Source organism: Pinus tabuliformis, chromosome 2_2 (genome assembly GCF_031772625.1).
Source record: "Pinus tabuliformis cultivar Carrire ecotype Pingquan chromosome 2_2, CPIR1, whole genome shotgun sequence".
Classification (NCBI taxonomy): domain Eukaryota; kingdom Viridiplantae; phylum Streptophyta; class Pinopsida; order Pinales; family Pinaceae; genus Pinus; species Pinus tabuliformis.
In genome coordinates, this window is record NC_142300.1 from 952,067,402 (window position 1) to 952,079,232 (window position 11,831).

General features: G+C 34.3%; 1 protein-coding gene across 1 annotated transcript; it reads left to right on the plus strand.

Annotated features, from left to right (window-relative positions):
- Nucleotides 1–253: 253 nt before the first annotated feature.
- On the plus strand, nucleotides 254–6,303 carry LOC149196355 (uncharacterized). The gene is made up of 2 exons (XM_089403731.1): nucleotides 254–1,438; nucleotides 5,191–6,303. The coding sequence occupies exons 1-2, from the start codon at nucleotides 319–321 to the stop codon at nucleotides 5,250–5,252; spliced, it is 1,182 nt and encodes a 393-aa protein (XP_089259857.1). The 5' UTR covers nucleotides 254–318; the 3' UTR covers nucleotides 5,253–6,303.
- Nucleotides 6,304–11,831: the final 5,528 nt, after the last annotated feature.

An 11,831-nucleotide genomic window follows, 5' to 3' on the forward strand; every position in this document is an offset into this window, starting at 1 on the left:
AACCGCCGCCGTGAGGCTAACGCTCTTAACACGGATTCTCCGCATCTTCACCGTGACTTAAATATAAATACAATTATTTAATCTTATCTTGCTAAAAGGACCAATGGCCACCGTGAGGCTAACGCTCTAAGAGTGAATTGATACCACACAGATAATTTTCAACAATTTCTTTTCATTTCTGGCCACACCAATCGTTCCGCGTCTTCACCGTGACTTACACAGATTCTCCATTATCAGAACCGCCGTGTGTATATATAGAGATGCGTGTACAACACACAACTCACGGGTTGTGAGAGAGATTTTGTTGTAGAGAGAGAAATGGATCTTCTGTTTGTGATATCATTATTAGTGCTGCTCTGCATCATGGCTGTCCCTCTGCCTGCAGCAACGCATCGGGAAGATGCTGCTTCTTATAAGCACATGGCCGCTGGATTCCCGTGGCTTCCGGTGGGTCATTCTGATTCTGAACGCATGGTGGAGGAACGTGAATTCAATTTATCTTCAACGGACGCCCACGATAAAAGCGACCTCTATGCCCTCTTGTCGTTCAGAAATGCCGTGACAGAGGATCCATTTGGCCTACTGTCCAACTGGACGGCGGAAAACTCCGACAACATGTGCTCCTGGTTCGGTATTCGCTGCAAACCACGAACCAAAACGGTGGCCGCCATTGACCTCTTTGATGGATCATTGGAAGGTACAGTTTCATCCTTTGTTGGCAACCTCTCATTAATGCGCACATTCAATATTTCTGGTAATGCTTTCACTGGAGGAATTCCGGCCGAGTTTGGCAAGCTCCATAATCTGCCCACCGTGGATTTTTCTTTTAATTATTTCACTGGAGGAATTCCGGCCGAGTTTGGCAAGCTCCATAATCTGCGCACCGTGGATCTTTCTGATAATGATCTCACTGGAGGAATTCCGGCCGAGTTTGGCAAGCTCCATAATCTTCGCACCGTGGATATTTATTTTAATCATTTCACTAAAGGAATTCCGGCCGAGTTTGGCAAGCTCCATAATCTGCGCACCGTGGATCTTTCTGGTAATCATTTCACTGGAGGAATTCCGGCCGAGTTTGGCAAGCTCCATAATCTGCGCACCGTGGATCTTTCTTTTATTGATTTCACTGGAGGAATTCCGGCCGAGTTTGGCAAGCTCCATAATCTGCGCACGGTGGATCTTTCTCGTAATTATTTCACTGGAGGAATTCCGGCCGAGTTTGGCCACCTTAAAGCACTACAAACACTGGACCTCAGATACAATAAGCTCCGTGGTCGTATTCCAATGGAATTGGGCCTGTTACAGAAACTGAAGTACCTGGACCTTGGTCGCAATATGTTCAGTGGTCCTATTCCAGTCGAGTTGGGCATGCTACAGAAGCTACAGTTCTTGGATCTAGAAGGCAACTACTTCTCAGGCGGAATTCCATGTGAATTGGGTAATTTGACACAACTTTCGGATTTATACATTTCTGGTCGTAGTATTTCCGGTTCTATTCCCTCTGAAATATTTAGACTTCCCCTCTCCACTCTGTCTCTTAGCTTTAACCTCACAGGGAGGATACCTAATTCCATTGCCAATTTGACCAAATTAACTACCTTAAAGCTTTCTGAATGTGGGCTCACTCACATATGTGAGGGCATTACCAATTTGACCCATTTGACGTACTTGAATCTCTCTCGTAACCAACTCACTACCATACCGGAAGGTATTGCCAATTTGGTTAACTTAACGAGGTTATTTCTCGTTGGTAACCAACTCACTACCTTAACGGAAGGTATTTCCAATTTATCTAAGTTGACGGTTTTAGATATTTCCGATAACAAACTTAGCCACAACATACCTGAAGGCATTTTCAATTTGAATCATTTGACGCTACTAGATCTATCTCAAAATAAATTCACAGGTCCCATTTCTAAGAGTATTGCCCGTTTAAAGAAGCTTGATTATTTAGATTTGTCAAACAACCTCCTCAAAGGGACAATTCCAAGAGCTATAGGAGAACTCCATTCCTTGAATTTGTTATATTTAAGTTCAAACAATTTTATTGGGAAAATTCCTAATAATATTAACAATTTAGTTTCACTTATGATATTAGATTTATTAGAAAACAATTTGGAGGGACCTATTCCTACCATGTGCACTTATAATTCAATTTTTTTATATATTTTCTCCGCTCATTCTAACAATTTCTCTGGGACTCTAACATCATCTTTTGCTAATTGCACCAAGCTTGTAATATTGGATTTAAGGAAGTGTCGATTTACAGGTGAGCTTCCTTCCACCCTTGCAAATCTAGGTAAATTAGGAGTTTTAAGCATTAGTTATAATAATCTTCATGGTAGTATTCCTCAATGGATCACAAATCTCACCAACTTGTTTTTGTTGGATTTATCCAACAATAATTTTAATGGAACAATACCATATCATCTTGAAAGGCTCAAAGGATTTGCTGTAAATATTGTAAATAAATATGATTGGAGTCAGTATCCAATTATCATGGAGGAATACATAAAAGGGATTAAGTATAATGTGTCATATGTGTGGAGTACAAACATTATACTTGATTTGTCTAAGAATAATCTTACCGGAGAAATCCCGGTAAGCATAGGCAACATGAGAAGCTTGAGGTTACTAAATTTCTCTGGGAACCAATTGGAAGGAAACATACCTACATCTTTTAGTGAGATATCTACTTTGGAGCAGTTGGACTTGTCCAAAAATAATTTGAGTGGAGTCATTCCTCAAGAACTCTCTCAATTATCAATGTTGGCTTTTCTAGATGTTTCATCTAATAACCTTTGTGGGCCAATTCCAAGAGGGACACAATTTTACACCTTTAATGAGTCTTCATTTGAAAAGAATAAGTGCTTATATGGATATCCTCTACCAAGATGCAATCAAAACTATACAAAAACACCTGGTGGAGACAATGGCAGTCAAAGTAACATGAAAAGAGAATGGCTCAGCTATGTAAATGAAAAAATGTCTTTGATAGCATTAGCCATAGGAATGGGGATAGGATTTGGAGGAGTTATTGCTATGTTCATTGTTTGGGATAAAGCAAGGTATTGGGTTGTGGGTTTGCCTTCCACCAGCACAAGAAGACCCTCTTATGGCTTGTATCGATTCCCTACATAGCTCAATCAAACTTGTCCCTATACATCACTATCTTAATATATGTAATGCCACTTAATGATATGGTTTGAATGTTCTTTATCAATATACCTTGTTGTTTCAGTAAGTGTCCATGTATTATTACTTGACATAATGTTGTTTGAATATGGATAAAATTACCTACTTTTGTGGAAGAATGTAAGATAGAGTTCACATAATTTCTTTCAATTGTTGTTAATTATTAATATATAAACAAAGTGAGATTGAAATGGACAATAATTTTAAGCTTATGATATATATTGTTTTAAAGTTATTGTTCATTATTGAAAAACTAAAGTAGATGGATCTACATTAATTTTTTATTAATAACTTACTATTTTTTTTAAATGTCAAAGCTTTTTCGTACAATCATTTTATAATAAAATAACAAAATTAATTGATAATGAAAACTATGGATGCTTAGTATATATAATAATTAATAAATCTCTAAATTTTAATAAATTCTCCATATTTATTAAGTGTGCTAAGAGATAAAATATGCTATATTTAATTGTTCAATATTGTTGAAAATGTTGATTAAATTGCATCTAAATAATAGGAAAGAAAATTTCAAAACATACTAGTTTTATATGATTAAATTCAAATTATATAATTATATGATTAAATTCTTAAATTTAGATTAATATTGATGGTGTTATAAAAATATGAATATTTTAATATCCAGTTAAATATTTAAAATAAAACATAATTATTAATATCATTAATTATTTTATTAATAAGATTTTATATATGATTTAAAAAAAATGAAATTTATTATCATTAATTATAAATGTTAATTTTGATTTCTTATATTAATTAAACACACAAAATTGTTAATTTAAAATTTTAATTAAATAAAACTTTGATTAACAAAGGATATATGTCTATGTTTTAACTCATTGAGTGCAATGCATATGGGATTTTATGAATGTTTTAGTTAACTTTAAATACATTATTATTTAATAAGTAACAGAGTATGACATTTTGATATAATATTTTTATTTTATTTAATCTAATCAATGAGTTTACTTGGGAAATTCAACGTAAGAATATGTAATTTTAAATTTTAATTTATAAAATTTAAAAAATAAAGTTTTTATTTATTTCTAAATAAAGTTTTATAAAATCATAAAAAATAAACATGTTCTACATACAAATACAAAATGTTCCAACTATCATTCGACCCATTATTTCAACTTTTTCCGAACATTTTGTATTTACATATAAACAAAATATTAAAAGAGACATACTTTTATGGTTTAAAGAAATATGATACGAAGAGACATTGTCCTTTCAAATTTTTTATAAGTTACTGTAAAGAAGTTGGAAAAAATAAAAAATATTAATAAAATTAAAAAGTTACGAGACAATTTTTAAAAAAAGTTCTATTTAATTTATTGAAGGTTTCATATATATATATATATATATATATATATATATATATATATATAGTTTTCAATAATTTTATAAAATTCAGTGTAAAAATAATAGTATTTATAAGATATTATTTATCATATTAAATTGATTTTAGGATTATTATGATTAGTTACATTTTAGTCAAGTGGTATAAATTTATTTTGGAAAAAAATATTAGCCTTCAGCTTAAAGCCAAGATAAAAAGGCTAAAGGGAAAGTTGGGTTTAAGAGATATCACTCAACTCTGGATCATCTGGTTACTCTTAAGGGAATGTCAAATAATAAAATTGATCTCTTATGTTGCTTTGTTGACTTTAGAATTTTTTTTAACATTGCTCCTAGGGAAACACTATGGAAGAGGCTAGAAGAGATAATGGTTCCTATTGAGTTGATGGTTGTGTCAAACCCCATAATTGTTGTACTTAATGCACCTTTTTTATTCATATGATGCCTTTGTTTTACCCGTTTATGAACTCTTTCTACATTCTTTTAATGCAATAGCAAAGATTTGTGCTTAGGTTGTATTTTATATAAGAATACCTTCGTTATATGCATTTCTAGGATTAATGCTCATTAAAATGTTGTTAATGTAGATTGTCTTGTTCTTGCATCACATAGGGATCCTGCACCAAGTATATGTGGAGCACTTCATCATTCAAGCTTGCCACGAAGGAAAATGATAGCTGGTAGTACAAACATGCATTTGGAATAATCTTGGATCCTTTTTGACAGTCAAAGGTAGACTTATCTTTCATTGACATGTTCCTACACTAAAGAGCAACATTCTTGCACTAGAGAGCAACTAATTTGGAGCTTCCATACATCAGCACATTTTCGAGAAAACATAGAAAAGGTTTTTGTTCAAAATGTTGTTTGACGAGCTCCACATTAGTCAAAATGCACCCAGGTTGTACATATGGATTTTTGGGTAATACTTAATGCTTCAAACCCCAAATTCGCAGCAGCTTTCAAATGACCAACTTACTCCTATATTTGCATGCAAATGAAGGAGAATATGAAAATTATGAAACATGGCTTTTTATCCCAGTATAGGAAATTGAGTAACACATGGACAATTTTCCAAAATTCACCACTGTTTGGGAGATCCAAAGGGGTCTTTGAGGCAGATTTGTAGAAAATCATGTAAATCCCGGATTTGCAAAAGTAGCCAAACAATAAACTTCGGGCATGATTTCCCAAGCAATGGAACTGATTCAAAAAATTCCAGGAGAGGTTGTTGTTGAAAACATGAAAAATTAGATTTCCTCCAAACCATTTTCTAAATTTCACATTGGTATAAGATATATATAAGGATCTTTGAGGTAGTTTTATAAAAATTGATGTTTTTTTCTAGAATTCCAAAAAATGCCCGTATTTGCAAAAAAATAGAAATTACGTATCAGATTTGCATCTCCTTAATCAGATAATTGTTGCAATAGACCTCCTTTGGATGGGAAGTTGTTATGATCCCCTCTCATTCAGTTTGTGCTTGGTTTGGCTTGTTCAAAGCTTGTCATGTAATTGTAAATTATATAAAATCCAAATCATGGCTTTGGAGGGAGGACAATAAGCCATTCTTTGTACTCTCATGCTACTAAGATGAGTGTTGGGGGTCTTCCCCTTCCTCAGATCAATTTGGAACTGGACTATGGATCTCTAAATGTATAAGGACTGAGATTTCCATTAATAACAAACATCAATGCCAGGTTTATGCACCCGTTTTGTCTATTTCCTGTAATGTTAATATTTCTCTCATAGACTGAGTGTTTTCATTAAAGGAAAACGAGATGGTTGTCTAGGGCCCAGCCAACCCAACTCGTTCTACCATGGTTATTATATTGTGTTTTAATTACAGGAAGTGAGTGGTGTGAAGGTTGCTTCTTAATGGTGAGTGTGTAGGATTGATAACGCTCTTGTGTTTATTTTTCTTTCACTGAGTGATATCATATCTGAGGGCTTGCATGTGTTGAGTGTGTTTTTATTTCTATTAAAGCATTTTTTGTATACTTTCTTAAAACACAAGAATATGTCTTTTATCTGAGAAGCTTCCTCTTGAATAATTTTTGGAATAATGGTTAGAGTTTGCAGGGCCTATCATTTAGGTTTTGTTTAAAGATCTATTTATTTACAACAAGCATACTCTAATCAAAGCATATACACTGTAATTATGTAGTCGTGTTAATCCTCCTATGTAAATCATTAAGTTTGAATCGTAATCTTTTCTTTGATAAATATCTGTAAACTGAAGTTTAAGTACAAGAATCATTTGCTATCACTTTTCAGATTTAGGACTGTTAGATAGGCCATTTATTTAATGATTGAATTTGTCTATACATAGGATATATTCAACACAGTGATAAATGTTTAGAGAGGATATACTTAAAGAATATTTTAAGTGGTGATATTTTATTCAAAATTCAAGAGTTTACTATTTTCACTAAGATTAATGAAATTTCCCTTTGACTTTCGCAATTAATAATCTTCAATTGTAATTTGCATTTGATTTAGGATTTCTTTTGTTATCGCTTGAGTTGAAGTTTTCCTTTCTACGCTTGTCAATTTCATGCATGACAACATAATGTTTTGATTTATAGATTAAGGGATGCAAGATTGTGGAGTGTAAATCTATTCTGGTACAGGAACATAGTTGTTATGAGTACGAGAATAGGATTGTCTTATGTCTTTCAACATTGTGTCGGGAGCCTTTTTCCTTTGTTAAGCACTGTGCAATTGGTTTTGTGTTTATTCCATAATAAAGTGCTTAACATTATCATAGCCTTGTTATTGGGGATTTCCACTTGTTTCCTATATGCCAGCAACAACAAACCATCGATCGTCGATGTGACATCATCATCTCCGCATGGAATCTCCTAAGTGGTGACACATGTCACCAAGTTATAGCCCATTAAGCCACCTCAAAAGACCAAAACTGCCTGCCACATGTCCCTCCATACCATCATGTCATGTTGATGTTAGCAGACACGTGTCCCTTATCGAGACTAATCAAATCCTGCCACTTGTCCACATTGGAGCTCATATGAGACTGTCATCTGTCCTTATCGTACCGAATCGGATGCCTGCATCTGTCTTTCCTGGAGGAGAGATAAAGAGGCCTCAGCTACCTTATTTTTTCAGCAATTTCCTTTGTAAATTCCTTTTTGGCCTTCCCAACAATTTAACAAAGAATGCATTGTCCTGCCTTATTCAACTCAATCATAATTTGCTGATCAGTTGTTTCCTAATGTTGGTCACCTATGAAATTATCGAATGTTGATCAATGATATGGACTTGTTATCTGACATGCGGGATCGCAAGTCGCTAATCGGCGAATTGCCTTAGCTGTTGTGCCGCACCTTGAATCCTCCAACTGCTGATATGTCGAGACCTCCGTCATGTGATATCGCTAATCATTGATCGAAGATTTGCATTCATTGTGTGATGCTCCTTAGAACCACTGAAATATGACTTGTGAGTCCTATGATGCTTCGATCTTCAATTTGCAGGGGTTCCAATAGTTGGGACCTCCAATCTCTGATCTTCCTCCGTGCTTAATGCTTTAATCACCCTCAACTTCAGCAGGCCATAACTTTTGAACCACAAGCCCATTTCTGGACTTCCGCATACTGTTGGAAAGATCTTCTAGAGAAATTTTGAATGGAAGGAGCATGATTAGCCATTTATCCCATATGTTACCTAAAAATAAGTCTCCAAACTCACTTCCAATATTCTTCTCCTAAAATCTTTGGAAAACTAGGAATCACACCCACAATGTGTCCTTAGACATGACACCTGTAGCTCCTATGGACTTCTATCCTAGGCCATCACTATAATAATCATTTGATATCTTCTATAATAAGCTTCCTACTATGATTATTCTCTACATGTAGCCTGCAATTACCAAGAGATTCCTCCTGAACCATCACTACGAGCATCTGCTACAACAAGCAACCAAGCTTGTTTGGTTGACATCAATGCCAACACTCCTACCAACTGTTAGGAAAGCCAAATGCCCAACACAACTCCTCAGGATGATTATTGACATCAATTCCAACACACTTGCAGATGCCTTCTCAAGGCCACTGGCCATGCACACAATGCCAATTGTCCAAAAATCTCCCCCTTTGGAATTGATGGCAACACACCATCCTTTTCTCCAAGTGATGGCCAAACCTCAAGCTTCTTCCACACATCTCATGGCATGAGACACCAATTACCTTCTTGGCATCACAAATTATACACAACTTTTCTCCCCCTTTGACATCAATGGAAAGGGGCTACAAGCTGCCTTTCTCTCCCCATGCTCTCACTGATTGTGAGGACTAGAGTCTGGTTGTTGAGATGTGCATCCTGGATCGCAAACCTCTCTTCCAAGGTTGTGCTGCTACTGGTCCATACATTGGTAAAATGTGATATGCTCCCCTTGAACATATACTGCCTCTGATTTTTCCTTCCAGTGTTCGACAAATTATGGCTACTGGTTGAGCACTTTGTCTACTAAGGAGTCTTTTGTATCGAAAATATTGATACCCATTAAATTGTGCATGGTACTGTTGTTGCTGCAAATACCAAGTTATAATGATGTTTTTTGGCTAGCCCTTATTCGTTGTTGTTGTTGATTCCGAGATTGTGATCACTTTACTTGAGCATCTCCACTTCTCCCCTTCAGATCATTTTCATACTATGGGGACTGCTTCACATCTCGTATCAATTGCATAAAAAAAAATGATACAAGTGTAACACTGTACGAGGAAAACTTTTTTATTTCCTATCTAAAAAATAAATGTCCACTTGCACACATGGTTACTCAACATGAGCCCATCACAACCAATTGACATAGCTATACCAATTGAGGGTTAAGGGACAAGAAAAATTATACACCAATTGTGTTTCATGAACACAAGACTGCTAATCATAATCAAAGTTACAACTTAAATGAAATAAGAGTATTTCACCAAATATGAAAACCTTTTATTTGCTTAGAAATATTCCTTTTTGAGGTTGTCCATTGTTGCCTGCTACTTCTTATCAAAGAAGCTCCCACTGAGCCAATGTTCCTTGATATCCTGCAAAGCTATCTCACCTTTGCTTGGGGACTGATCCTGTGGACCTGACAAGACCGTGAACTTCTTGTCATTCCACACTTCCATTGCAACCCTTATTCTTCCCACAACGAAAGATATTTTTGTGTACTCCTTATGTTTGCTTCACTCCACCATCATCAATTAGATGTGCCGTACTGTTCATCTTCTTGGCCTCCTGCATCTGACTTACTCATCCTCCCTTGAGGCCATTCTCTTCCTTCACTGCAGAGAACCAAATGATCTACTCCCCCTGAGAAGATCGTCCCCTTTATTTCTCTATAAATTTAAAGGTCGAGACTTGACAAAAGCATTCCCATCTTGCTTCTTCTTTATCCCGGTTTGGGTCTTCCCTTAGCTGCACATGGATAGAGGAAAATTTTCGTTCATCTCCTCTTTCTACACCCAAACCCTCTTCAAGACTTTCTTCATTTTAGAGGGGTCTAACAAAAAATTGGGAGGACCATTCTTCTGATTTGTTCCTCTTTTCATCTTGCTCTTTTGACGCAAATCACTAAAGACAAGTCTATATTTTTTCGCTTGATTCTTTCTCCTTGTCTTCAAAACCTAAGCTGCTACATTTTCATGCATATGCTGAGAATCATTTCATTTCTTCTCATTTTGCAGCCATCTCTCTTGAGCCCAAATTTTCCACAATCGTAGCATTTGATTTGGTCTAAGAATGGGGCGAAGGAGTTACTCCTTTTGACAACTCTTTTGTCAAAACTCCTCTCATGGCCAAATTTCCATCTTCTAGCATTATTGTGCATCCTTGGGTTTCTTCTACCCAACACATCTTGTTTCCTTGGGTGCCATCTCCAATCTATGGCTTTATGTCCAAACTTATTGCAAGAAAAACAAAAACCATGAAAAGGATTTTGATGACAAAAGTTACATTGTCTATGAAGGTTCTCTTGATGAGGAGGAGAGGTCCTATGTTGGCTCTTCTCATGCCTTTTATGGCAGCAACCATTGCTATCATGCACTCTTCCTTGTGGCTTCATTGCCCTCTTCTCTTACAGTCTTTTCTTCTGTTACTGCTACTGCAATCCAACAGCCTTTCTATTGTTGTTGTTGGAACCCTCGAGCTTTTGATATTGAGACAGCTCTTTGTTTGACATCTCTAAGTCATGTCTCAATGAGACTACCTCAGTTTGTAGTCTTTAGCAGCAAGCATCCTTTATACTCAACAGTCAGTCAGTCAGTTAGCATGCCTTGGATGCTATTACATTCATTAAATCTAATAAATGGCTAACAAAAGACAATAACATAAAATTAAAAAAACTGAATAATTTGCGCATTGGTTGTCCAGATCATAACTCGTACTCTCATAGAACTCATCTCCCTAATCCTGAAAACACTCTACCTATTCCCCTTCGCACTAACATCACACAGCCTCTCATAAACAATAACATGTTCATTCCTCCTCTCATTACATATGCATGGAAGAAGTCAAACTAGTTAGAAAAGAAGACCACTATCTTAAAAGGAAAATCAAAGAAGCAATTGAAATAGAAAAAAGGAAGAACAACTTGAACCGAGATGATGGATTAAAACTAAGCAACACCTGGAAACCCTTACTTGAAATCTTAAAGAATCAATAATTAACTCATATCCCTTTTAATAATTTTAATAACTCCTCTCTCATTAAAAAATTAATAAAATATAAAAATCAAAACAACAAAGAAATATTCCTCCTTATTAAAAAGAAAAATTTAATTATAGGGAATTAATTAAACAAAATAATTAAATAAACAAATTAATTAATTAGGGAATTAATTAAACAAATTAATTAAATTTAATAATTAATTAAACAATTTATTAACCAATTAAACAAATTAATTAATTAAACAATTTAATTAATAAATTAAACAAATTAATTAACTAACTAAACAAATTAATAATTAATAATTATATTGGTTATTTAAACAAATTAATTAATTAACTAAACAAATTAATAATTAATAATTATATTGGTTATTTAAACAAATTAATAAATTAATTAAACAAATTAAATAATCAATCAATCAATTAATTAATTAACTAATTAATTAATTAAACAAATTAATTAATTAATTAATTAAACAAATTAATTATTTAACTAAACATATTAATAATTAATAAACTAATTAATTAATTAAAAATATATAATAATAATAAATAAATAAATAAATCTCAATA

What these genes read in the sequence shown, in the direction of transcription:
- LOC149196355 (XM_089403731.1), top strand. Translation starts at nt 319, where the DNA reads ATGGATCTTCTGTTTGTGATATCATTATTAGTGCTGCTCTGCATCATG. An exon ending in CGGAATTCCATGTGAATTGG is followed by an intron (nt 1,439 to 5,190) that starts GTAATTTGACAC and finishes TGCATCACATAG; the next exon opens with GGATCCTGCACCAAGTATAT.